The sequence below is a fragment of the Kogia breviceps genome, chromosome 15 (assembly GCF_026419965.1).
Source record: "Kogia breviceps isolate mKogBre1 chromosome 15, mKogBre1 haplotype 1, whole genome shotgun sequence".
Lineage (NCBI taxonomy): Eukaryota > Metazoa > Chordata > Mammalia > Artiodactyla > Physeteridae > Kogia > Kogia breviceps.
This window is the reverse complement of record NC_081324.1, coordinates 82,026,122-82,053,569: the sequence shown is the minus strand read 5'-3', so window position 1 is coordinate 82,053,569 and position 27,448 is coordinate 82,026,122. Positions and strand designations below refer to the sequence as shown.

Here is a 27,448-nt window from a genome sequence, read left to right as displayed (position 1 = left end):
AGAATGTTCCATGCGCACTTGAGAAGAAAGTGTAATCTGCTGTTTTTGGATGGAATCTCCTATAAATATCAATTAAATCTCTCTGGTCTGTTGTGTCATTTAAAGCTTGTCCTTCCTTATTCATTTTCTGTTTGGATGATCTGTCCATTGGTGTAAGTGAGGTATTAAAGTTCCCACTATTATTGTGTTACTGTCAATTTCCTCTTTTATAGCTGTTAGCAGTTGCCTTATGTATTGAGGAGCTCCTGTGTTGGGTGCATATATATTTATAATCGTTATATCTTCTTCTTGGATTGATCCCTTGATCAATATGTAGTGTCCTTCCCTGTCTCTTGTAACAACAGTCTTTATTTGAAAGTCTATTTCATCTGATAGGAGTGAATATTGCTACTACTGCTTTCTTTTGATTTCCATTTGCATGGAATATCTTTTTCCATCACCTCACTTTCAGTCTGTATGTGTCCCTAGGTCTGAAGTGGATCTCTTGTAGACAGCATATATATGGGTCTTGTTTTTGTGTCCATTCAGCAAGCCTGTATCTTTTGGTTGGAGCATGTAATCCATTCATGTTTAAGGTTGTATCGATATGTATGTTCTTTTTTTTTTTTAAATAAATTTATTTATTTATTTACTTATGGCTCTGTTGGGTCTTCATTGCTGAGCATGGGCCTTCTCTAGTTGTGGCAAGTGGAGGCTTGCCATTGCTGTGGCTTCTCTTGTTGCAGAGCACAGGCTCTAGGCACGTAGGCTTCAGTAGTTGTGGCACGTGGGCTCAGTAGTTGTGGCTTGTGGGCTCCCGAGCTCAGGCTCAGCAGTTGTGGCACACGGGCTCAGTTGCTCCGCGGCATGTGGGATCCTCCTGGGCCAGGGATCGAACCCGTGTCCCCTGCATTGGCAGGCCACACTCTTAACCACTTCACCACCAGGGAAGCCCCAATGTTTGTTCTTATTACTATTTTCTTAATTGTTTTGGGTTTGTTTTTGTAGGTCCTTTTCTTCTCTTGTTTTTCCCACTTAGAGAAGTTTCTTTAGCATTTGTTGTAGAGCTGGTTTGGTGGTGATGAATTCTCTTAGCTTTTGCTTGTCTGTAAAGCTTTTGATGTCTCCATCGAATCTGAATGAGATCCTTGCCGGGTAGAGTAATCTTGGTTGTAGGTTCTTCCCTTTCATCACTTTAAGTATATCATGCCACTCCCTTCTGGCTTGTAGAGTTTCTGCTGAGAAATCAGCTGTTAACCTTATGGGAGTTCCCTTGTATGTTATTTGTCGTTTTTCCCTTGCTGCTTTCAATAATTTTTCTTTGTCTTTAATTTTTGCCTATTTGATTACTATGTGTCTCGGCATGTTTCTCCTTGGGTTTATCCTGTATGGGACTCTCTGCGCTTCCTGGACTTGGTGGCTATTTCCTTTCCCATGTTAGGGAAGTTTTTGACTATAATCTCTTCAAGTATTTTCTCTGGTCCTTTCTCTCTTCCTTCTCCTTCTGGGATCCCTACAATGCAAATGTTGTTGCATTTAATGGTGTCCCAGAGGTCTCTTATGCTGTCTTCATTTCTTTTCATTCTTTTTTCTTTATTCTGTTCCACAGCAGTGAATTCCACCATTCTGTCTTCCAGGTCACTTACCTGTTCTTCTGCCTCAGTTATTCTGCTATTGATTCCTTCTAGTGTAGTTTTCGTTTCGGTTATTGTATTGTTCATCTCCGTTTGTTCTTTAATTCTTCTAGGTCTTTGTTAAACATTTCTTGCATCTTCTGGATCTTTGCCTCCATTCTTTTTTCCAAGGTCCTGGATCATCTTCACTATCATTATTCTGAATTCTTTTTCTGGAAGGTTGCCTATCTCCACTTCATTTAGTTGTTTTTCTGGGGTTTTATCTTATTCTTTCATCTGGTACATAGCCCTCTGCCTTTTCATCTTGTCTGTCTTTCTGTGAATGTGGTTTTTGTTCCACAGGCTGCAGGATTGTAGTTCTTCTTGCTTCTGCAAGACAGCAAGATCCCACATGCCATCTGCCCTCTGGTGGATGAGGCTATCTAAGAGGCTTGTGTAAGTTTCCTCATGGGAGGGACTGGTGGTGGGTAGAGCTGACTGTTGCTCTGGTGGGCAGAGCTCAGTAAAACTTTAATCTTCTTGACTGTTGATGGGTGGGGCTGGGTTCCCTCCCTGTTGGTTGTTTGGCCTGAGGCAACCCAACACTGGAGCCTACCTGGGCTTTATGGTGGGGCTAATGACAGACTCTGGGAGGGCTCACGCCAAGGAGTACTTCCCAGAACCTCTGCCACCAGTGTCCTCGTCCCCATGGTGAGCCACAGCCACCCCCTGCCTCTGCAGGAGACCCTCCAACCCTAGCAGGTAGGTCTGGTTCAGTCTCCCCTGGGGTCACAGCTCCTTTCCCTGGGTCCTGATGCTCACACTATTTTGTGTTTGCCCTCCAAGAGTGGAGTCTCTGTTTCTCGCAGTCCTGTCTAAGTCCTGCAATCAAATCCTGCTAGCCTCCAAAGTCTGATTCTCTAGGAATTCCTCCTCCCGTTGCCAGACCCCCAGGTGGGGAAGCCTGACGTGGGGCTCAGAACCTTCACTCCAGTGGGTGGACTTCTGTGGTATAAATGTTCTCCAGTCTGTGAGTCACCCACCCAGCGGTTATGGGGTTTGATTTTACTGTGATTGCACCCCTCCTACCATCTCATTGTGGCTTCTCTGTTGTCTTTGGATGTGGGGTATCTTTTCTGGTGAGTTCCAGTGTCTTCCTGTTGATGACTGTCCAGCAGCTAGTTGTGATTCTGTTGTTCTCGCAAGAGGGAGTGAGAGCACGTCCTTCTACTCCGCCATCTTGGTTCCTCTCCCAACTTCATTCCTTTTTATGGCTGAATCATATCCCATTGTATAGTTATACCCACATTTTATTTCTCCATTCATCTGGTGATGGACATTGTTTCCATTTTGGAGGCTATCATGCATGAATAATGCTGCTGTGAACATTCTTGTAGAAGCAGCAGCTGTTTCCGTTTGCTAGGAGTTGGCTTATGAGATGAAATTTATTGGCCACCATAGGAGTCAGATGCTTATATGATAATATAGGAAGACCATTTGGGGATCATTTATGCTTAAAAAAGGAGCAGGAAAAGCAGCAGTTAGCCATCAGAGCCAATCATCAACAGCCTGCGAAGGCTGCCAAATTGTTCCCAGCCGTCTCTGCAGCAGATGATGTGGTGACCCCGCCTATGCTTTGAGCCTCACAGGGTGACAGGGTGAAGCCTAATAGGCTGGGCTTTGCTGGGCCCTTCTCTTCTCAGCCTCAGTTTTAGAGTTTGCCTCCCTTTTCGTGCAAGTCTGTTGTTTATTTCACCTTTTCTTTTTAATGAGATCAATGTTGCAAGACACCAAAGACTGATATTGGCCCAGAGGACTTTACTGCCTCTTTATTCCCTCACCTCAGTCCCAGCAGCACCTGGGGATTACCTGCCCTTGCCCTCAGCCCACAGGTGGGATGCTTTGGTTGTCCCAATGGTCCAGCACTCTGGAGCTCTGAGGGCTCAGTCAGTCGTTAGAGGCCTTGGGCCCATGGCCCACTAGCTGTCTGCAGGGGGACCAGCTGGTGTGAGCAGGCGGCTGTAGGGCCTCATTGGTTATCCAGTTACAACTCTCCTCCCAGGAGACTTGACTCCCTATGCTTTGGCAGAAACGTAAAAGCCAGTGAGTATGAGTTTTAAACAAAGAGGAGTTTCTTCCTAGGAATGTACAGACATCACGCTTGCCCTTCCCTCGCGCAAGGGCGGTTGCCCTTCGGGCCCAGGGCACACAGTAGGCATTTGTCCTGCGTGGCAAGCCCAACAGCTCCCCTTAGGAGGGGCACTGTTTGCTTGATGATGGCAAACGGTTTGGGCCTCTCCGTGGGGACTTTCCCTCACATTTCCCATTGCACTGCCCATGTCTGTCTCCCCAGGCAGCTCTAGCTGGGGACACCAGGACACTTCTTCCCACCAACTTGGTCTCCTGCTCTGATCACACATTGCCGAGTTGAGGGCCCTTCTCTTTGTCGGAGGTGTCCCTTGGGCCTGTGTGCGGAGGGCAGTTCTGCTGGCGACCATTTCCTGAAGGCTGACTGTGTGCCAGGCCCAGTCAGGCATGCTGCTCGTTGCCCCCGGGCAACGCACCTGGGGGCTGAAGACAAGTGTCACGGTTGCTGCCCTGCAAGAGCTTAGCGCCTAAAGCCCTCGGTGAACAGGCCCCAGTGTGGAGCCCACACATGACTTGTGACATGTACCATGATTTTAGGTGTTAGGCCCCTAGATTAACAGCTATTTTTATAGTTCCTTGCTATTTTTGCACATGATGCTGGTTTTCCATTTACAGAGGGGATACAAAGTCTCCTTTGAAACTTTCATGTGAGCAGAAAAACGGGGGAGAGAATCTAAAAGAAGTTAAGTAAATAACGTCCGTCCCAGGTGGTGAAGGGCCGCAGGAAACCTTGGTTCAGGGCCGTGCCAGCATTGCACTGGGTCTTTTTTCCTTCTTTTTCTTTTTGTGGTACGCAGGCCTCTCACTGTCGTGGCCTCTCCCGTCGCGGAGCACAGGCTCCGGACGCGCAGGCTCAGCGGCCATGGCTCACGGGCCCAGCCGCTCTGCGGCATGTGGCATCTTCCCGGACCGGGGCACGAACCCGTGTCCCCTGCATCGGCAGGCGGGCTCTCTCAACGACTGCGCCACCAGGGAAGCCCTGCGCTGGGTCTTAACACGGGTTTTCTGTTTGGTGAGCAGGAAGCAAGGCAGCGAAGACAGCCTCAGGGGCCCCGACCCGCCTCCTGTGGGGGAGGAGGAAGCGCTCTTATGAAAGGCAGCCCAGGCGTGGAGAGTTGGGGGGACCTGGCCCCCGGCTCCGGCAAGCGGACGCATCCTCCGCGGCCGGACGAGGTGATGGAGTAGCTGCCGGACCTCAACCTCGCATGCACGTCTCACCTCTGCGGGCCGCGCCCTGCGTTTCCATAGCAGCATGTCCTACGGAAACCGAGCACGTGTATAGAGCCTTGACCATCATCTCTGGTTATTGTTGTTGTTGTTTTTCCCATTTGTTTGTTTGTTTCTTTATTGTTTTAAAGGAGACAAAAAAAAAAAAAAAACGACTCCATGACATCGACCTTGGCCACTGGCTGGCTGAATGGGAGGGTGTGAGGAGTTGCAGACCCAAAGCCACGTACATTTGGGGACAATTGCTTTTTAAAATGTTTTTATGCCAAAAATCCTTCCTTGTGAACTCAGAATCATGTCAGATATATCAAGTGAATGTGTGTGGAGTTTGAAAATAGGGGAAAACTGGCAGGAAACTGGTGGTGTGGTCTGAGACCACACTCGCTGCATTTGAAAGGGAGGGGAGGAGCGGGTGTGACTTCGCGCAAAACCCCAAGCCCCGAACCGCGGCACCTTCTAGAACTGTGGACTCAAGGAGTCAGGACAGGGCTAGCCCTCAGGAGCTGCAGGGAGCTTCGATGCAACTTCTAAGAAGGACTTAAAAATTTTTTATGAGTAGACCTGTAGTCAGGAAAATGGAAAGGGCTTGACACCTAACAGCTTCACAGGGGGGATTTTCCAGCCTCAGAGGGGCATTCAATGGTTGTGGTGGGACATCTCCCCTAAAGAACTGAACAAGTGTGTTTCTTTATGATAGCCGCTCAAAGCTGAAACTTTTCTTCAGTAGTTGAGGGAGCTCTGGTAAATCTCTTGTTAAATTACAAAAACTTCAGGGTGAAATCCTACACTTCCATGTACATTACATGGCTTAAGAGTAAACAACAACAAAAAATACTTTCAATTTTCTAACCAGTCTGAACTCTAGAGCAGTTCAGAAATCATTTCGAGCTTCCAGGATCTCTCCCATGGCTTCAGGGATGTGATAGGAGTTAGAGCCAATGAAATCTATGCCTGTATATTAGCAGCTCACCTTGTTTATAACCTCTGTACTGTAGAGGCCGCTACGGTTCTGTTTTCTTCTTAAATACTAGCTGATTGTTGTAGCCAAGGAAACACTTACCCGGTTTCTGGAGGGCCAGTTAAGAAATACTTTCATTCAACTGAGACACAAATGATCATCCTTACCAGCAAAGCTCTGTCTGGATCTATACAATAACTTTAGGGCGTCCTTTACGAGAAGATTATGGAACGAGAAGATTATGGAAACCTAGAGCAGTCCTCAGGTCCAAGGGAACCAGGGCTTTGTACGGGGAGTTCCTTTTTGTAGCCAGAAGTCCAGAAAGAAAAAGTTTACCTTTTTGACTTCCAACTAACCTTGGGAAGTTTGGTTGCAGTTCAAGTGGAATTCTTCCAGAGCCACACGTAGGTGAGTGTGAAGTTCAAGAGGGAGGAAAATTGGAAGGACTTTGTCTTCCTTCCTTCTTTGGAATTCCCAGTGCTCTGTGGAACCTGGCTTGGGGGAAATAGTGTCAGTAATTGGGCTCAGAAGGACGTGCTTTCCTGTAGTTTCTGGCTGATCAGTGCTGGTACGAGGACTTTTTGCACAGAGACAGAGAAGCAGGCCTTGTTCCCCCTGTCCAGCACGTTCACAGAGCCCGGGTGTTCTTGGCTTCCATCAGGCTTCATAAGCTCTTGACTGTCATTTAGCCAGACTTTTCATGCTACCTTAAAAGCAGCACCGAGTTAGAGGATGCTGGTTTCCAAGAGCAAAGGACACCCATCTGCTGGAGGGGCCTCTGGCCTGCTTGCTTTCTTTCTGTAATCTGGTACTTCCTCTCACCTCCTGTGCTTGTTTAAATTTACAGGCTCCAGCCTTCCTGGGAGCGAACAGGGTCTGGTTAGTTTGCAGTGAGCACCTTGCGGTGGTTCAGGTCAACCGGTCCTTAGTCTCAGTCCTAGCCTGTCTGTTTGGACTCTGGCCTGGCCGAGTGGCTCGCCCAGGGAGGGCGGGCAGCCTGCAGAGCCTCTGCAGAACTCCTCCTGTGTTTACACAACTGCATCGGGCGACGCCATTTCTCCCACCACGAAACTCTCCATCTGTGGGTTCTCATGTGAAATGCCAGCAATTAGGCAGCACTGAGCAATGTAGGCGGGTGCGTTGGGGGAGGCCCACGTTCATTACTTTTTTTTTTTTTTTTACACTAAGAAACACCAAAGAAAGCTGTGGAAAGGAACCGCCCCACTGAGAAAAGTATACGCAAAAGAGGGCTGTAACATAAAGCATTAGAGCTACTTGGAGCGCAAACTCTTGGGGTTTGTCTCCACTCCTAAAGCACAAACGCTGATTGTTTTCAAAAGCCGGCTCTGTCAGGAAAGGGCAGGAGCTTTTCCAGGTGAGCAAAAAGGATGCCTGTCCGTCTCTTCCATTACTGGCTCATCTGTGGGACCAGTTGGGTGTAAGCAAGTGGTGGCCTGCACCTGTGGCTTTGAAGCAGCACATGTTCTCTACCCATCTTCTGTCCCGTTCCACTTCCCCGTCTATCCCGCAGCCTGGCCAGTGGCTCCCATAAAGCCTTATGTAGCCCCTTGCTGGCACTTGGGGCCCGAGAGGCCATCTCCCCTCTGGTCTCGGCTTTTCCGTGAGTTAGGGCTCCCCTCCTCAAAGCCCTTCAGGACAAGGAGGGGAAAGCTGTGCATTTAGACGCAGGCTCCACCTGTCGCTCTCACCCATCTTCCAAAGGGGAGCTTCACGTTGCCAGGGGAAAGAACCAAGACCTCCACTCACTTCCAAGGTGCTAGGGAAGGTTTCAAGGTCGTTGATTCCCATCTTCTCTCCAGCTTTACGGGCCAAGTTTCGTGGGATTGCTGACTTTTCTATCCTGTGATTGATTTCATGCCCGATGCTTCTGTTTTATTCCTGATCCTTTCTACTATGCATTTTCCTTTTATCAGGTGTACAAAGTTAAATACTGTGTATTTATCACTAAAAAGTACATGAACTTAAGAGAAAAGTAAGCCTTCGTTGTTTTTCCACAAATGTTTAAGCTTCTCTGTAAACTTGAAATAAACAGACAGCGAAATGGTGCAAAGCCTGGGCCTCTTTGGGATGTTTTTGTTGGTCGTTTAATTAAGTCAGTGCTCTCGAGGTCATCTGTCCTTATGTCTTCCTGCCCATCAGGGCCGATGTACTCAGCAAATCCCTAATTTAAGCATGTCCTCGTACCTCGCTACTCAGAGTGTGTGGTCCCCGGATCAGCATCACCTGGGACTGGGTTAGAAATTCATGTTCCCAGGCCCCGTTTACACAAGATTCCCCAGGTGACTCACCTGTATGCTGAAGCTTGCAAAGCGCTGCTCTGCCAGGCAGGTCACTGACAGATAGGTTCTTCTGATGGAGACCAAACAGGCGAGCAGCTACGGGAGCAGTTTTAATCACACACTGAACACGTCCTGTGGGTAGGCACGCAACGTGACACTTCACCCGTGAGACAGGTATTAACCCCATTTTATAGATCATCATCTGTAAACCGAGGCTCAGAAAGTACGCTGAGTTTGTCAGCAGATTCAGTGTTCTGCAGAGCCTTGATGGTTGCCGGTTTTCACGGCCTCCGGAGACTATTTTATTTTAGAATGGTTGCTTTCTCCAGACTGCGGGCTGAGGGTTCCCTGTATTCTAAATGGGAACCTAGCCCACAGGATTGCTTTACTAGCTTTGAACTTCAGTTTCCTGTTATCAAGCGACAGTAGATAAAATCTGAAAGATTCCTGTTCCATTACTGCAGAAGTACAACAGTGAAATACTGGCCTTCCAGAGACAAGAGCAGGTGTTCCCGTTCAAAGACCCCACTGAGAACCTGATGAAAGCGAGCAAAAATGCACACAGGTGCATCACTTTGCACAGTTTTAGGGGTTTCAGAATCTCCTAGGTCATCCACGGATGCAAGGCTGAAGGAAACCTACTTAAGAGGCAGTGCCAAGGAGTGCCAACAAGTGGGGCTGTAGCAGAACGCAAGATGATTCTGGTGAGTTAAAGGGCAATGCCACCCCCAACCCTCGTCCCACCTGGCTGTAGATTCCATTTTAGAAAAGGGAGGCTGAAGGAAGTCTTCCTCACCCCCGTAACCATCACTCCTTAGCCTGCAAGATAATAAGCCTTTCCTAAAAATTCCAGCTCCATGTGACTGGTGTGTTCAAGCAGGCATTTTTCAGAAAGGTAGCTTGAACCAGAACTTCTTCTAAGGGGTCTGTAAACTTTTTTCTTTTTTCCCCAGAGCAAGAAAAGCCCGGGTTGGCCATTTATGCTGCAGAAGCAGAGCACTTCTAAAATAAACGTTCCCTTCAGCAGTTGCAAATGAATTCATAACAAGCAGGAGGGGCGGGCTGCTCTCTTTAGGGAGATCCTGAACACCTGATGCAGAATAAAGCCGGTGTGAAGGCAAGCTAGAAATAGCTTCATTAACATTTCAAATCGGTGGCAGGGTAGGTGTAGGGGGTGCTGCTTTTGGTTGGAGGTTTCTGGAAGGCAAATGAGGAGGGAGGATAAGCCACCTTTGTGTCACCTAAAACTGTTCCCTGTAGTGCAGACCCACGCTTTTATGTAAAATGTAAGCACCGGTAAGACAAACAGTACAACACAGAGAAAAAATCTCGTAAACTCTATAGGAACACAAGCTAACGAAGATCAAACTTCTTAGGCTTTAAGAGAAGGTTAAAGTAGAAAAAAAACCCCACAAAAACCTAAGCTCCAGCAATAGACTGTTTCAGGAGCACAGTGAGCTGGGATAACAAATGGATTTACTGGTCCAAGTAAAGGGGAAGGAAGGAAAGTTCCAGTTCATGTTGTGAAACCACAGAGAGATTAAGAAAATCATTTGTTTTAATGTTTGGTCCTCAATCATCTCAATGTAGCTCTTCTCAAAGGAAAACCACTAGCTCCGCCTCATGACCTCGTGGTTGAAGCCTCTGGTGGGGGGAGAGGAGTCGCAGCCCCGGAAGAGCTACAAGCACAGCCAGGTGTCCCGCCTTCCTTATACAGTGCTTGAGTGGAGCTGCCGGGCCTCGGAGGACCAGGCCTGTCTCGAAGGGGGCTGGAGATGGGAGCTTCTGAGGAGACCCGGCCCTGGAGAAGGCCCCGGCCCTGTAGCCACAGCCGCTTCACTGCCCTCGGGCCAGAGCTTGCCCCAGTGACCCCCAGTAGAAGGAACGGCAGAGGTGACCCAGCCACAGACAGGAGGTGACCAACGTGCACAGCGGTTTACTACGCAAACCCTACACACAAGACATGGGAGCAGCTGGGCAACCCTGCAGTACTTGTGGAGACTGACCCAGAATCTGGAACTTCCTCTGGGGTGACACGGCAGGCCGCCTTTTCTCCCTCCTTGCTGTGCTCTGATGAGGGCCAAGGAAAGCCCAGGCGTGGGGTGGGCATCACTGGTCCCTCTCACAGCCAAGACCCTGCAAAGAACAATATCGTCAGCTTATCGTCAGCTGATATGCTTATGGATACACGTGCACCCGCCCTGTGCTGCCCGCGGGCAAGCCTGGCCCATTTGGGGCAGGTGGGAATCGGGCACTTTCCCTGAGGACGTCTGGACAGCCCTTCACAACTGAGCGTATTCAGGTAGGTCCTCTTGCTCTGCAAGGCGAATTTAAGTCGAATGTGGGCAGAGGTTTTGTCATGATATCCATTATCATAACTAACCTGAGACATCACTGATTAAAATGAAGGCTAGGTTTTAAAGAGTGAGTCCATTTGAAGAGAAGTATGAAGTAAAGGCTAGAATAGATGGTCTAGAAATGGAGCAGGTGACAAGAGTCGCGTGTGACTGCCTGAGTGGACGACACACCTAAATGCACTAGGGGTTCTCGCCGCTGGTGCGAGAGGCAGGTGGGGTGGGGCGCTTGGACCTCCCTGGCTGCTGGGAGCTCAGGAGGTGACCTACCTGCTCGTAGTCTTCCACGTATTTATACTTCTTCTCCCAATAGTAGTATCTTTTCTTCATGCAGTAGAGGACTATGACATCACACAGCACTGTCGCCTGAACGTAGCACGGGGCAAGAAAGAATGAGGCAGGAGGCTGTGGCCCCTATTACTCTGTGTGCGCCCCTTCCCACGAAGCCTGGGGTCTTCCAAGGAAATGAAAGGCTCCTCCATCTCTGGGGTGGGTCGGTGGGGGGGAGGGGAAGGTTAGGGCCCGAGGGGCGTGGTCTTGCAGAAGAGCCAGAGGAAGCGGGCGGGGATGGGGAAGGGAAATGAGCCTGGAAGGTCGAGCCTAGAAACAAGTCTGGGGTCAAGGGGAAGAGCCAGGATGCCAGCAGAGGGTCTCAGCTTGCTGTGCTGGGGGCGGGGGTGGTCACAGCCCCAGGCGGGTGGCCAGAGGTCTAAGTGAGCCACTCACCACCCCTAAGAGCGCCAAGCCGGAGCCAATGTTGATCATGGTGGGGATGATGTCAAACTTCCCAGCCTGCAAGTGACCGGAGAAAAAGCAGCAGCTGTGATAGGGGAGGGGAGAGGGCCCCTTGCCCCTGGCCAGCCCAGAAGAGGACCGGTGGGCTCTGAACGAGGGGAGCCGGCGGCCAGGCTACCTTTCCAAACACGATGATGTCGAATCGGATGCCGTAGGCTTTGATGAGCGTGCGGCGCTCGGTGCCGCTCAGGTCGTTGTAGTACTTGGCAAACCTGGGAAAGGAGGCCGGGTTAGAGGGAAAAGGCACAGGGAGGCCTGAGACAGCGTCTGGGTCCTGCTGAGGGATGTGAGAGCGAACTCCCGAGGCCCTGGCGGAGTTGGCACTGGCTCAGGGCTCGCTCTGCCTGCTGAACGAACCACACTCGAGCACCTCGGGGCTTCTCCTGGCTAACGTGAGCCACGCAGAAGGAGGGCTGGCCTGCTGAGGAGGAGGGCGCTGGGGCCCGCAGGGCAGAGGGTCTGGGCTGCTGGCACGAGGGCGCACGAAGAGATCCGTCCTCTGTCATCACCCTCACTTCCTACGACTTAGAATGGAACTTCCTCCTCTGAGAGCCCTTCCCGATACAGCTGAGCCCCGCCTCTCTCAAGGAGACCCTGGCCACTAACAGAAGGTGGCCAGCCAGCAGTGATGGCCAAGTCTGCTTTGTGGGTGGGGGGACCGAGCATCTCAGCAGCGGACATTTTTTGTACTAAAGAACCATTGATCCATCAGTTGGATGAGTGGGTAAACAAACTGTGTTATATCCACACCACGGAATGTTATTTAGCCATAAAGAGAAGTACTGATAAATGCCACAACATGGATGAACCTGGAAAACAACCATGATGCTAGGTGAAAGAAGCCAGTCACAGAAGGCCACATACTGTATAAGTCCATTCCTATGCAAGTCAAGAGTCGGCAAATTAGGTAGATTAATGGCTGCCAGGGGTTGACGAAGCTGAAGGGATAGACGGATAGAGCTAAAGGGTCTGAGGTGATGAAAATGTTCTGAAACTGACTGTGGTAACAGTTGCACAACTCTGTGAATATACTAAAAACAACTGAATTCTACACTTTAAATGGGTGAACTGTGTAGTATGTGAACTATATCTCAATAAGACCATTTAAAAAGGACCACTAGGAGGGGGAATTCCCTGGCAGTCCAGTGGTTAGGACTCTGTGCTTCCACTGCAGGAGACACAGGTTCAACCCCCTGGTCGAGGAACTAAGATCCCACATGCAAAAATAGAACACGAAGAGGCATGCTGGGGGGATAACCACTGAGACCGATACCATTTGCTGCCCGTGTTATACAGGGGATCCACCAGGAGCCTAAGCTGTGGCCTGAGATCTGTCTGGCCCACAACTTCCATGCCATGGTCCAGGCCTGGGGAACTCAGGTGGGGCCTGATGCTGGTGAGGTCAGGGGGATGGGTGTCCTTGTGAGGGTCCCATCGGCTTCTCTGTTCTGGGGTTCCAACCCAAGCTTGAGGTTTTCCACAGTGGTTTCTACAAGAAACTGTGTAACCGTAGAGATGGAGCAATGCAAATCTGACTCCCTTACTAGGGAACAATGCAAGGATCTGCCCTTCTATCAGTGAGCCAGACGGTTCAAGAGGACAGCAGATGTTCTGTGCATTTGATTCCACACATCAGCACCAGAGGGAGACAAGAGCAGCAAAAGAGCACCACTGACCCTACTTGGAAATAGGGTCTTTGCAGATGTAATTAGTTAAGATGCAGTCATACTGGATTAGGGTAGACCTCAAATCCAATATGACTGGTGTCCGTAAAAGAAGACAGACAAAGGACACAGAGACACAGGCACAGACAGGAGAAGGCCATGTGACGACAGAGGCAGAGATTGAGTAATGTATCTATGAACCAAGGGCCACCAAGGACTGTCAGCAGCCACCAGAAGCTGGAAGAGGCAAGGAAGGAGCCTGGCCTGCTGACACACTGATTTGGGGCTTCCAGCCTCCAGGACTGTGAGAGAACAGATTCCTGCTGTTTCAAGCCACCCAGTCTGCGGTCATTTGTTGCGGCAGCCCCAGGGAACAAATACACAGCACTTCTAGCAGGGAAAGACCAGCAAAGGCCTTTCTTGAGGCTAAAACTTGTATCCCCTGCACCTTGGAGATTCTGGAGGCCAGATCAACTGAGAAACCAATTCATGGATCAGGCCCCAGAGGCCTTTGGACTGGAGGACCACAGGTTCATCCACTCCTCAAAATGAGTGAGCAGAGGGCCTTCCCTGGCGGTCCAGTGGTTAGGGCTCCGCACTTGCACTGCAGGAGGCCTGGGTTCAATCCCTGGTCGGGGAACTAAGATCCCACAAGTGCACAGCCAAAAAAAAAAAAAGAAAGAAAAAAACCCCAGCAGGGTACTGGCTGAGGCTGGCCGGCCCAGGAAAGCTAAGCAGACAGTCGTTCTGGAGGCAAGAAAAGGCGAGGAGGGCTCTCACAGGTCGGGATGCCACAGGGGCAAGGCCCTGCTTGGACCACTCTCCCTGGCACACGCCTCCCCACCTGCCCTTGGGGTGCTGCCTGAGTGCTGGTCTTGGGTGGGCGTGGAGGCCCCCACTGGGGAGTGATGCAACTACCATCCCCCCAGCACATGAGGAATGGGGCCCAATCTCACACCCACCTGAAATTGTAGCCTGGGGACACGTTGTGGTCCACGTCCCGGGTGTCCAGGCGGCGGAAGGAATACCTGGGCAAGCAGCGGGAGGCGGCTCTGTCCAGGTTGCAGTCCCACTTGATCTGGATGCCCATGATGCCTCCCTGTGGGTTGCGGACAGACAGAGCAAGCTTTCCTCAGGGCCCTTCTAGGAGGAGATGTGTCAAAGACTGTGTTAGAAAAGCCAGGACCTACACCTACCTCGACAGCCATGTCCTGGAAGCTGTGCCCTGCGTTCTCCACTATTTTGCCAAGTCGGAATATGGGGCAGAAGGGGTCTGTTTTAGTGTCATAAATGCACGTTTTGAGGTAGGCAGTGGTGATGTTGGGGAGGATATTCCTCCTAAAGTTGGGAGGAAGCAGAAAATAGGAGCAAGGAAAACCTCAAGGAAGAGCCAAAAGTTTCTCCAAGACACTGGTGAATTCACACAGCCGGCCACCACTTACTTGCTGAAATTAAATTTGGGATACCAGATGTTGTTCTTAATCAAAAGAGTGAAGTTTTCTGCAGCCTTTAAAAAAGCAGGCCTGAAAAAAATTACAGCGTATTGTTAATAAAAGGACAAACATATGTACACTCCTAATATACCTAGGTGATATTTTTAAGTCGCATCCACGTGTCTTACAATGTCACTTTGCCAAGATCAAAGTAAAACATATCTTGTCTTTTCTACTTTCCTCTGCGTAAACACTAGGTCAAGAGAGGAGACTGCAGACCAAGGCTTCTGACTTCTTCCAGTCATGGAAGGGCCGGGCCTCTTCCTTCAAGGCAGTGGGGATTTAAGAACCTGAGGAATAGCTAACCAAGGGCGGGAGGGGTGGTGCCTCGTGGCCTCACTAGAAATCACTCATCCGGCAGGTGCTGGGTTTCAGGGCTTACCTCCCTCAGGTATTCTCGGGAATGCTCAACAGATCTGGTTTAAGAAGCAAAAGCAAAGGTGAATTCACCTACAGGCTGGACACAACAAGTGCATGTCTGCTGCTGCACCGCCTCTTGGAAGTGCCACATCAGCTCCTGCTGACAGTAGGCGTTGAATTCCCCAAGGGGACCCCACTGCTTTGGAGGGTTTCTACAGGAGAAACTGGCACTGTAGACTGACCCCTCAGTAGGGGGGCCCCCTGACCCAGGCGGAATCTTTTTGTTTGTTTGTTTGGCTGCACCACATGGCATACAGGATCTTAGTTCCCCAACCAGGGATCAAACCCGTGCCCCCTGCAGTGGAAGCACGGAGTCTTAAGCACTGGACCGCCAGGGAAGCTCCCCAGGTGGAAGCTTTGAAGCTATAAAAAACCTCAGCAGTCTTCCCCACGCTGAGAAAGGAGCAAGGCCAGTGATGAGGCCACACAATGTGGAGAGCTGAGCCTGTCGCTACCGCTGACAAAGACCTTGACCAAGGCACTTCTTCTGGGGCTTTGAATTCCCTCGTCCCTGTATCAAGGGGATGGGCTACATCAAGGTTTCTCAAACTTCTGTCACTCCCTATACCACTGTGTGCCTCATGTGTAATACCTGTCTTTAAGATTAACCCTCCTTTAAAAAAAAAATCGAGGTGAAATTCCGAGAACATAAAATGAACCATTTTAAAGTATACAATTCAGTGGCGTGAAGCACATTCGCAGTGTTATACAACCATCACCTCTATCTAGTTCAAGAGCATCTTTATCACCCCGAAAGCAAACTGCTTGCCCATCAAGCAGCTACTATCCATTCTCCCCTCCCCTCAGCCTTCGGGAACCACCAAGCTACTTTCTTTCTCTATGGATTTGTCTATTCTGGACATTTCATATGAATGGGATCAGACAGTATGTGACTTTTTTGTGTCTGGCTTCTTGCACTTAGCATGTTTTTGAGGTTCATCCCTGTGGTGGCCTGTGTCAGAGCTTTTTATTCATTCCTTTTTATGGCTCAATAACATTCCATTGTACATGTTCACCACAATCTGTTGATGGACATTTGAGTTGTTTCCACCTTTGGGATCAACTCACTTTTTTTTTTTTTTTTTTTTAACTGACATTCATTTTGAAATAAAACTTTCCATCATGACGATAAAAAATATCGTCTGCCACAAGTTAGAGGTCATCGTTCAAATAAATATAACTAAGAACAATGTCATTACAAGCTGTGGTACATATTTTTGACAGCCCAAGGTGCTGAGCCTGGGGCTTGTTCTCGGTGAGAAATGGAAATCAGCGAGGGACAGAGAGAGATTGAAGATACTCCAGACCAGGATCTCCTCCTTGACATCAGCTAGGGGCTGAATAAGAGCAGAGATGGGGAAGACCTTTCTCTCCGTGTGACTCAGTGCTGAAGTTTCCTGTATCGGTGTACACTGAAAAATCATCCTACACTGGATTAGATCTATAACAGCGCTGATATAGGAAAACATATAGCTGATTCACTTCATTGTACAGGAGAAACTAACACAACATTGTGAAGCAATTATACTCCAAAAAAAAAAAAAGATCCATAACAGCACTGTCTGCTGAAAATATGCTGTGAGGCACAAACCACACTGTAATTTACAATTTCCTAGTAGCTACATTAAAAAGTAAAAAGAGACGGGGCTTCCTTGGTGGCGCAGTGGTTGAGAGAGCCCGCCTGCCGATGCAGGGCACGCGGGTTCGTGCACCGGTCCGGGAAGATGCCACATGCCGCGGAGCGGCTGGGCCCGGGAGCCGTGGCCGCTGCGCCTGTGCGTCCGGAGCCTGTGCTCCGCAACGGGAGCGGCCACAGCAGTGAGAGGCCCACGTACCGCAAAAAAAAAAAAAAAAAAAGTAAGAAGAGGGAATTCCTGGCGGTCCTGTGGTTAGGACTCTGCACTTCCACTGCAGGGGGCGCTGGTTCCATCCCTGATCGGGGAACTAAGATCCCACATGCTTCGCAGCCAAAAATAAAGTAAAAAGAAACAAGCGAAATGAACTTTTCTGTAATAAGCCAATATATCTATGTTACTCCAACGTAAACAACATAGAATGTTATTAATGAGATACTACATATATATATATTTTTTTAAATAACGAGCCCTCAGAACCTGGAGTGATTTTACCCTGAGAGCTCATTTTGGACCCAGCTGCATGTCAAGTGCTCAGCAGCCACACATGGCCACCGGCTCCATAAAATCCTTTCCAGCTCCAGAATGCTCGGATTCCTCGCCTTCTAGTATTTCCCTCCTTTGCCTGAGCTGCCGCCCTCGGCAATCCGCAGTCCTCACCATTCTCTTGTGTTGCGACACACCCAGGAGGAGGTTCACGTGGTTACCTGCTCCCCGGGCTTATCTAGGCCTCAGTCTGAACGCTGAGTACGAAAGGCCCCAGGTTGCCAGCAGTTCCCAGAGCATTACTTCTGACTCCACCCACTCACAGCACAGCTGATCGCAGTTAGGAAGAATGTTATTCTAGGCAACCTTGAACCTGACCTAGTTTATAAAACACACTTTAACGGACATTAATAATTTTCCTGCCCAGCATCTGTACCTTTTTTCTGGTAACAGAACCCCATGCTTCCTTTAAAAGCCACACCCTCCCCCACTCTCAACCTGTGTCATTTGGGTGGGTCTGACTCCCCAGCTAGCTAGGAAGGCACATGACCCAGGCCAGAGCCATAACCAAAATCCATCCCCCCGCCACAGTGATGGGTTGGATGGGTTGACAGATGTGGCTGAAGCTGTGAAGATGGACAGGTCTAGAGTCTCTATGGACAGCTGGGCAGGGAGGCTAGGGACCACGCCACGGGTCCTGCAAACGAAGCCACCACGGAGGGAAGCCGAGCCAAGAGGTGGCGACCCGGACGCTGTCCTTCAAGCCCCAGGTCTAGCCGTGCTGGGATCTCTGTGGTTAGTTGAACAACAAACCGCCCCCACTGTGCAAGTGTGCGTGCGTGTGTGTGTACACACCCGTTTAAGGCCCTGAGAACTGTTTCCTGTCAGTTACTTGCAACTGACAGAGGCCTAATGTAGCAATAAGTCATCTGCACTCTTACCATGAGTGACAAACACCGTGGCCCACTAGCTACTGACGGTTGCTGCCTTGTGGTTGAGAACTGCCAGCCCAGGGAAGCCTGACTCCACAGGCTGACATCAAGAGCACAAAGCCACAACTCCCCTGCCACCTCTCTCAGGCCCGAGACCCAGCATTTAGGATATTTCTGTCCCTCTGGCAGGACTCACGTTGGCACTTGTGTGTCATCCTCCACCGGGCACCAGGCTGCCACCTCGCATGTGTTCATGGTCTCATTGAACGGCACGCACCTTCCCGTCGCAACTCCTACAGGGGCGAGGGGCACCCAGGTCTATGGGGGTCTCCTACTTTCTACTTTGTGAGGCAGAGTAGAAACTCCACCATGCATCCTATGCAATCAATCTTAAACTAGTCTAATTCTGGGATTTAGACAGCATCCAGAAATTCAACTTGGAGGAAAAGAGTTGTCTGAGTCCGAGCCACATCACTGCTTTGGCAACTGCAGGGCTGGGGTGAAGCCAAGCCACAGGACAGGGCAAGATCTGGGATGGCTTCTGGGGCGCAGGTGACAGAGATGAATGTCAAGAGGGTCCCAGGACCCCAGTCTCTCCCAGGCTTGTGTGGGGGATTTCTCCATCCCGGAGGTTTCCCTCTGAGAGGGGGCCCACAGGGGAGGCAGTTTGGTCGGGGGCTGCCCTCCCCAGGCTAAGCGTCTACCGTGGAGTCACAGCCACAGGCTTGTACCATTGCTGTGGGTGCCAGCAGAGCCAGCAGTACAGCTGGCATCGGATTCACACACGGTGGTCTTATCTGGAATCTGGAAAAAGAAGAACCAGTGAAAACAGGTTTCACATGGCCTGGTCCCACCCACAGTGGGACAGGCACAGAGAGGTGGCTATGAGACCCGAGGCTCTTCCCCAAGAAGCTGCCTACCTCAGGACAGAGGCCCTGGGTCTGGTTCGTGGTGGCGATCATGTTGGTCATGATGAAGAGGGAGTTTTCCTCCTGTAAAGCAGGCAGAGGGGAGAGAGTGCCACATATTACCTTCAGAAGAGCCAGGCAGAGCCACAAGGAAGGCCCTTTACTAGGACAGTGCCTTCATTTCCCCCCTCCGTGGCATGCAGAAAACAGTTAAAAACACTGATCTTAGGGTCTCCCATTCTCATCGATGAGAGTTATAACCTAACCGAAAACAGGGACTCCAATACTCGCACACATGTTCACAGCACCATCATTCACAATAGCCTACAGGTGGAAACAACTCAGTGTCTATCAATGGATGAACAGATAAACAAATTGTGGTCCAAACATGTAAGGGACTATGACGTAGCCATAAAAAGGAAGGAAGCACAGACCTGGCTACATTGTGGACGAACCTCAAAAACAGGATGCTGAGTCCAAGAAGCCAGCCACAAAAGGCCACGTGGTGTATGATCCCATTGATACGAAATGCACAGAGCAGGCAAATCCAGGAACAGAAAGTAGATTGGTGGTGGTGAGGGGGTGAGGGAGAAGGTGGAAAAGGGGATGATAGCTTAGTGAGTGTGGGGTTTCCTTTTAGACTGATGAAAATGTTCTGGAACTAGACTGACGTGATGGTACACAACATCGTGAATGTGCTAAATGCCACTGAATTTTTCCTTCTGAACTGGTTAATACTGTGAAACATGAATTTCACCTCAGTTAAAAAATACATGTCTATACCCTGAAATGGTTCCTTAATAAAGCTTGACTTGTTGAGGGAAAAGAGTCAATAAGTGCTCAGTATATCCTCTGCCAACCGGATTACCTCACAGGTGCAAAAACACGAGACCTCAAAGGTCTCAAGTTTGGCTGGTTCTCTTTCCCAACAGGAACTAAAATAAATACATAAAACATTCTATACAGAAGACCCAATCAGGGCTCGCCATTGACACTTCTTTTTTTTTCTTATTTATTTTATTTTTGGCTGTGTTGGGTCTTCGTTGCTGCGCGTGGGTTTTCTCTAGTTGTGGAAAGTGGGGGCTACTCTTGGTTGCGGTGCACGGGCTCCTCATTGCGGTGGCTTCTCTTGTTGCGAAGCACGGGCTCTAGGTGCACAGGCTTCAGCAGTTGTGGCTCGCGGGCTCTAGAGCGCAGGCTCAGTAGTTGTGGTGCACGGGCTGAGTTGCTCTGCGGCATGTGGGATCTTCCTGGACCAGGGCTCGAACCCTGGTGCATTGTCCCCTGCATTGGCAGATGGATTCTTAACCACTGCGCTACCAGGGAAGCCTGACGCTTCTCTTTTTCTTTTTTTTTAAAACACTTCTCCTTTTGAGAAGGTTTGTTTTCTCCTCCTAAGTATGAAGGTGCCAAATGGTTGATTTAAAGTTTCTGGAGAGCAATTCATTTGGGGATGAGACTGAAGAATTGCTAACAGTGACCTCCCAGTATAAGGAAAAAAAAGACAAAGGCCCTGCAAATTCTGGTTGGACCTCCTTCTTATTGGGCGCTGGTGCTCTAAAATGAAATGCTCTGAGCATTTCCTACTCCTGAGAAGAGCAGTCAGTGCTGGGAGCCATCAGGGAAACTCAGGGACCAAAGGGTCTGTAGACATCTCCACTCCCAGGTCTGACAAGGTGGCAGACACTCTGGGAATAGTTGGCATCTTTCAAAGACAGGCCTGGAACAAAGCATGTTGGGAAATGAGGAAATGGCCACAGGAGGGGGCGTGAGGATGTGGCAGGAGGCCCGGGTCAGGCGCCCTAGCAGGCTCCCGTGTTCCATATGTAGACACACTGCTTGCTTGGTGTTTACAGAATGCTGCTCCTGTGTCTCTCCTGAGTTAGACCTGAACAAGTCAGTGTGGTTTACTTTTTGTTTCCGATTTCTTATCTATTTTAAGTTTAGGAAAATTTCAGTCTGGAGATGAGCCAAGTAGATGCGGTGCAAATAGATGTTTGTGTTCCATCTTTGGAGGAGCAGGATATCGTGAAAGCTCATGAAGAGAGCCCCACACGGCCCCCAGCTCCGATCCGAGATGGAAGGCAGAGTTGCTGTGTGTTCCTTTCCACTGAGGGGCAGAAGCAGGGGGCCGTACCCTTCTGTGGGTCCAGTAAACAGACGGAGTGTGATATTCCGAGCCTGCCAGGACGAAGCCGTGGCTTCGTAGGAAGCAGAGGTCTCTCTGTAGAGACGGGTGCATGCCAACAGCACCAGCTTCCTCCAGCAAACTATGACTCCCCTGTTCCATTTGACCTTTATGGCTTATTAGCTCTGATTTCTCTCTGGGCACCCCACAAGAACCTTTTCTTGAGAAGGCAGAGGGAAAATGAACACACTTGAAGAGAGAGTTTCTGAAGTCCTTGCTCTGAGCCAAGAGTTGGCAGCTTATCTGCATGTGGCCACCCCAGTCACTCTAGCATGTGGGCCATCTGGAGGGATATGTGGGGTTTGACTGTGGATCAGAGCCATTATCATGGTTAAAGAGAGTCAATAGTTAACTTGGAGCTTTGTGGATTAACAGACAGGAGACTAGGATGCTGCATCAAACAGTTTCTTCCCTTCCCTATGTTCCTGATGGAATCCTGTATGGGTATGGCTGTTTCCTTCTTCTTTGGCTTTGGGTCTCTAATGGCTGTTAAAGTTTTTATGCTGTCCGAAAAGATTTACCTGTGGGTTTACAACAATAAAGCAAACCACAAAATGTGGAAAGGTGATAGTTCCACCTGCATTTTTCCCAGGATTTAAAGCATATGCTTTTCCACTTTTCAAGTCCGGCGACAGACTCAGATGTCCATATGGAAAGCTTCCTCTGTTTAAGTCAGCCATGTTTTAGGGCTGAAGAAACGTAGCTGATTGAATATTACCTGTTCGACCCTAAGCCAAAAAGAGGTCTGTCTGCACTGCTTTCTTGGACTAAAACAATCATTCTGGGCATTGGTGATGTTAGAACTCTGGGCATGCCAATCACTGAAGGGAAAGCAGCTAACTAGAGGCCTGAGCTTTAGACAGAGACACAGTGGGAGGCTTACCTGAGCTGGAATCACGTAATCAGCCACATCCCAGATCCGGAATCCAAGTTTAGAAGTGTTGGTCGTGGTCACACCCTTGGCTTTGGCAGTAACGGAGCTGACCACAGAGTCCATTTCCTGGTAGCCCTTTTGCCACACAAACACCCAGCTACAAAATAAAACAGGTCTCTTAAATTGCCATTAGGATTGCATGAATTTGAATTAATGCTACGGAGCCTCTGGTAGCCAGAGGCTGAAAGTATGATGTTTACTAGTTGTGACTTTGCAAAAGCTGCTTAACTTTGTAACTTAGCTCAGTGATCAGCACAAAGAAAATGATCAGTGAATGCTGTCTTTATTACTAGGTATTTTGAACATTTTCAATGCACCATGACCCGCAGAATTACCATGAGATAATAGAAATTATGATAATGATAGTTACCATTTGAATGTGTTTAGGTGCCAGGTAATGATCTAAGCTCTTCATGTGTATTAACTGATTTAATACTGATCACTTTATAAGGCAGGTGTCATTATTAGTCTCCATTTTACAGAGGAGAAAACTGTAATTCAGAGAGGTTAAGTCACTTGCCCAAGGTCACACAGCTAGTGAATGGCAGAGTCAGCATTTGAACTCAAGCTTTTTGCTTTCGAAGTCTCCTTTCTTGCCCTCTATGCTATATATGCCCTCTAGAAAGGAGAATCGTATCTTTTAAGTAAATGTATAATAGTTTCTTACTTTTTCTCTAAGAATTCAGGTCACATGTACATTTCTCTCCTCTGAAGTGGGAACTTCACTATCAGCCTGAATAATTAAAAATCTGAAGGCACTGGCGCATAGTGGTTAGGACACTGGAACAGACTGAAGCCAGCCTACCTCAGTCCATCACTCACTAGGCATAAATTTTGCCAAGCTGCTTAACCTCTCTGTGCCTGTTCTTCCCATCTATGAGATGGGAATGATAACAAGACTTCACAGGATTGTTGTTAGGTTACATGAGTTAATGCATGTCAAATGCTTGGAACAATGTTTGTGAGCCATTATCGGCAGACTGAAATTGGCCACAATGGCAGCATTTACACCATGGAAATTGGCCAGTACTACATATCAGAACTCCTCCCCATCAGAGCTGTTGTTAAACATCAATAGTGACTACTATTGTTATAATTTCTAGAATCAAGAAATGCTACTAGCATCCCTCTCCCCTCCTTATAAGCTCTAGGTGCTGAGACTTCAGAAATTTGCTTATTTGGTTACTTATTGTCTGAGTAGTTTCCAAGTTCATGACCCATCTTAGAGATGGGCTTTTTCCCTAAGAAGTCCTCTTCTTCAGGGTTTCTAGGAATTCAGCTGCAGTATAAGCTTCCATTTAATTGTAGTCAGACACAGAGAAGCTTAGAGCAGAATCACTATTGTTATTGGTTCCAGGACCCTTGAGGATACCAAAATCCACAGATGCTCAAGACCCTTATAAAAAATGGCATAGTATTTGCATGTAACCTATGCACATCCTCCCCTATACTTTAAATCATCTCTAGGTTACCTATAATACCTAATACAAAGTAAATGCCATGTAAATAGTTGTAGATACGATGTAAATGCTATGTAAAAATAGTTGCTGGCAAATTCAAGTTTTGCTTTCTGGAACTTTCTGGAATTTTTTTTTTTTAATATCTTTTATCTGTGGTTGGTTGAATCTGTGGCTGCAGAACCTGAGGATACGGAGGGCTGACTGGACAGTGAGTTGTTAAGTCAGAGACACATAGTTTCACCCCAATCACTATGTAAATAACTATTACCTCATCCTGTGACTGATAATACAATTAGATAACTGAGAAGTGTTCAGTCTCTCTCTCTCTTTTTTTTTTTTTTTTTGGCCATTCAGCACACAGGATCTTAGTTCCCTGACCAAGAATTGAACCCGTGCCCCCTGCATTGGAAGTACAGTCTTAACCACTGGAGCACCAGGGAAGTCCTGTTCAGTCTCTTTTTGAGGAAGGATTACCTTTGGTCACTACTGGAAAAGAGACCACAATTTCACCAAGATGAATTGAATCATAAAGTTAAGAGATGAGTTTTTAAAAAATTTTTCTTAAAAGCCCTAAATTCAGATCCTGAGTCAGATCTGATCACAGCAAGATGCATAAAAGCAAAGCATTTACTGCTTAAAAAATTTCATGATGGGCTCCCCTGGTGGCGCAGTGGTTGAGAGTCCATCTGCCGATGCAGGGGACATGGGTTCGTGCCCTGGTCTGGGAAGATCCCACATGCTGTGGAGCGGGTAGGCCCGTGAGCCGTGGCTGCTGAGCCTGCGCGTCCGGAGCCTGTGCTCCGCAACAGGAGAGGCCACAACAGTGAGAGGCCTGCGTACCGCAAAAAAAAAAAAAAAAAAAATCCTCATGATAGAGGCAGACAACACTCCATAGGAATCCAATAAAGCTGCACTGTCCAACAGAAATACAATGTGAATCGTGTAATTTCAACATTTCTAGTAGCCATGTTAAAAAGTAAAAAGTAACAGGTAAAATTAATTTTAATGATATGTTTTTTTTTTTTTTTTTTTTGTGGTACGCGGGCCTCTCACTGTTGCGGCCTCTCCCGTTGCGGAGCACAGGCTCCAGACGTGCAGGCCCAGCGGCCATGGCTCACGGGCCCAGCCGCTCCGCGGCATGTGGGATCTTCCCGGACCGGGGCACGAACCAGTGTCCTCTGCATCGGCAGGCTGATTCTCAACCACTGCGCCACCAGGGAAGCCCTTAATGATATGTTTTATGTAACTCAGCATATCCAATATATGTTAATGCTATCAATATAAGATATATTAATATGATATTTGGTTTTTGTACTATGTCCTCGAAATGTGGCATGCATTTTACAGTGATAGCACATCTCAATTTGGAGTAGGGATGTTTCAAATGCTCAACAGTTTCATGTGACTCCTGGCTACCACATTGTACAAGTGCAGATATACTGTATGCAGTCTAGAACTTTACAGATACCCTAAAGTAGATGTAAACTGATTCTTGTATGAGCAGCAAAAGCCAAAAGGAAAAAGCTGCATGACAGCTCCTGATTCCAAATGCTTCAGGTCCAACCCAGCAATATGAGTTTAGTTAAGCAGCTTGTAGCGGGTCTCAAAATTTAAGGGTGCGTCACAATCACTGGGGGGCAAGGAGTTGGTTGTGATGGTACTTAATGTGACTTAGAGTCCAAACCTGGGGGTAGGCCAAGTGGTTCTGATGCAGAGTTCATACCTGGAAAGCCCTTTTACTGACTACTGTCAGTACCTACTGAGGCTGCGCTGATAGATGGTAGAAGCCAAACCTGCCGGATCATACAGATTCCCTTGGGCAGTGTTAACAGATTCCAAGCCCCACCCCAGGGTCAGGGGGAGGCGGGGGATGGTGTCCTGTTACCTTTAAACAATTCCTCAGATGAGTCCTTCATGTTCAGGTAGGTTTGGGAAACACTAGGACACTGGTTCCCAAAATTTGCTGCACATCAGAATCACCTGGGGAGTTGGTCATACTCTACAGCACTTGAATCAGAAAGTCTGGGTCTGAGAGCCAGCAGTCAGTATTTTTTAAAGATTCCCAAATAACTCTATGTGCTGTCTGGGGAACACTGTATTACGCCTTTTAAGAAAAACAAAAACAAAAACAAACAAACAACCCTCCCCCCCCACGATGCAGCAGGTAACATCTGTCAGCTCAGCAGATGTAGACACCATAACACCCCAGGTGGACCTTGAAAGCGGGCCCAGTTGGTAAATTAATTTCCACCTCCTCTCGAGTTTTATTACACTGTAAGGGTGCATCAATTAAAATTAAGCACTAGGTGAGGACTGATGGTGGAGGGGCATATAAGCAAAGAGGGCCGCATGGGGAACGATGAGTCTAAGGCCTATACCAAAAACTCCAACAACCCCATAAAAGGAAGGAACTGAACTTTAAGTGATTTTTGAAAGTGTGACCTCTCTATTATCTTGGGTTACCATATGATGCTCAAAGGAAAGGACAGGAAGTCACAGACCCAAAAGGAACCAAGTGGAAATCACAAACCTTGGTTTCTGTCAGCAGATCATCAGAATGGGAAGTGAAGAGCAAAGAGTGAGTCATTTAGGGCAAAGCCCTCCCACTCCCAGCCAAAGGACATCATGGAGCAAGTCAGAAGGGACAGGAAGCATGAATGGCGAGGATGAAGGTCTAGCTAGGCTTTGCCTTCGAGACACAACATCAAAGCAGCCTCTGGACGCAGAGCCGGCACAGAGACCGTGCCCCTGGTGGCTAGGGTCGTGGGTGGAGGGTTGGGGGAGTAGGGATGTACCCCTGGCTTCGGGTCGCTGTCCCCTGGACCCCACCTGGAGAGCGCTCGCGGGGCTCGGCCGAAGACCTAGGCCAGGATGAGCAGGTGCGTGGCCGGGACCCAGAAGGGGGAGTTCCCGGCCGTCGGGTCACCCCCTGTCCCCGGGACCCCTCGGGGTCGTCGCCCGCGGCCGCGCTCACCCGATGACGTAGGCCAGGATGAGCAGCTGCACCGCACGGTTCATGAGCCCCACTTTACGGCTGCGGATGAGCACGATGCGCGGCGTGTCGTACTCGAACAGGAAGGCCGTCAGCACCGCGCAGCAGCCCGCCATGGTTGGCGCCCCGCCGCCGCCGCGCCGCCCGGCTCCGCGCTCTGGACCCGGTAGCCGGACCCACTGCCGCTTCCCCGCACGGGAGCCCCGCCCGGCGCGGCCGTTGGTGGGGGAGGGCCCGGAAGGAGGCGGCGCTGACCCTCGGGGGACGGGGCCGGGCGAAAGGCGTGGCCTCCCCCTCGGGTACGAGTGCCTCGCCGCCTCAGGAGGGCCGGGGGAGAGCGACCCTCTCGGGGGGAATGGGGCCTGGGGCAGGGGGTGACCGCCTCATTGGGAACGAATGACCCCCCTCTGGAGAGGGACGGGGGAATAATGACCCTCCCAGAGGGCCTGGTGGAACGAGCGACCCCCCCTCAAGGAGGATGGGCTCTACAGGGACGGGATGACCTCTCCTTCAGGAACGAATGACCCTATGAGGGGGACCAGGGAGGACCGGTGACGCTCAGGGGAGATAGGTCCCTCAAGGGGAGAGTGACCACCCCCTTGGGAACGAGATACCCCCTCCAGGGGCGGGAGGGGTAATGAGCGACCCCCGTGGGTGTCTAGGAGTGAGCTGGGGGTGGGGTGGGGCGAGGTGAGGCGCTGGGGACAGCTTAGGGGAAAGAGCAGCCTCTCTCCTGCAGGCTCCAATGGGGGGCAGCGCTGCCTTCTCGCTGCAGGAGGGAAAGCCTAAATATCCGGTACTCTAGGGACCCTTGGCTGAAGCCACACATGCTCCAAAATAGCCCTCTTAGAATTGAAGCCCGGCCACATACCTACTCCCATTCCGATGCTTCCTTAGTTGTAGGACGGGAGGAAGCAGCCTGAGCCTGGTTGAGGGGTTTCTGTGACCATCCTTTGAACTGAG

General features: G+C 49.4%; 2 protein-coding genes across 8 annotated transcripts in view; one reads left to right on the top strand and one right to left on the bottom strand.

Moving 5' to 3' along the window:
• CAMKK2 (calcium/calmodulin dependent protein kinase kinase 2) overlaps positions 1–7,996 on the top strand; it is a 58,072-nt gene extending 50,076 nt beyond the window's left edge. For all 5 annotated transcript variants that reach the window (XM_067015044.1, XM_059039572.2, XM_067015045.1 and 2 more), the window contains one exon: positions 4,761–7,996. In XM_067015044.1, the coding sequence (XP_066871145.1) occupies positions 4,761–4,833 (73 nt within the window). In that variant the 3' untranslated portion in view covers positions 4,834–7,996. The remainder of the gene's footprint in view (positions 1–4,760) is intronic.
• A 1,769-nt stretch (positions 7,997–9,765) lies between these two features.
• Positions 9,766–26,704, bottom strand: P2RX4 (purinergic receptor P2X 4). 3 transcript variants are annotated; one of them, XM_059039587.2, is made up of 13 exons: positions 26,323–26,535; positions 25,379–25,597; positions 21,983–22,130; positions 18,924–18,995; positions 18,735–18,807; positions 18,200–18,296; positions 14,481–14,561; positions 14,235–14,376; positions 14,001–14,137; positions 11,493–11,586; positions 11,306–11,371; positions 10,850–10,945; positions 9,766–10,361 (listed from the first exon to the last, which is right to left on the bottom strand). In XM_059039587.2, exons 3-13 carry the CDS (start codon positions 22,094–22,096, stop codon positions 10,335–10,337), a joined length of 999 nt encoding a protein of 332 aa, XP_058895570.1. In that variant the 5' UTR covers positions 22,097–22,130; positions 25,379–25,597; positions 26,323–26,535; the 3' UTR covers positions 9,766–10,334. The 3 variants fall into 3 exon arrangements, with proteins under 3 accessions (XP_058895570.1, XP_058895569.1, XP_058895571.1); XM_059039586.2 differs by lacking the exon at positions 25,379–25,597 and having other exon boundaries at positions 26,468–26,704; XM_059039588.2 differs by lacking the exon at positions 25,379–25,597 and having other exon boundaries at positions 26,323–26,529.
• Between the last annotated feature and the right edge of the window lie 744 nt (positions 26,705–27,448).

Excerpts from the sequence above, each read along its gene's own strand:
- P2RX4 (XM_059039586.2), bottom strand. The coding sequence starts at position 26,601 with ATGGCGGGCTGCTGCGCGGTGCTGACGGCCTTCCTGTTCGAGTACGAC. Across the intron at positions 18,996-21,982 it reads ATTACGTGATTCCAGCTCAG|GAGGAAAACTCCCTCTTCAT; the intron begins GTAAGCCTCCCA and ends CCTGCTTTACAG. Across the intron at positions 14,562-18,199 it reads GATGACACACAAGTGCCAAC|GCCTGCTTTTTTAAAGGCTG; the intron begins GTGAGTCCTGCC and ends AATTTTTTTCAG.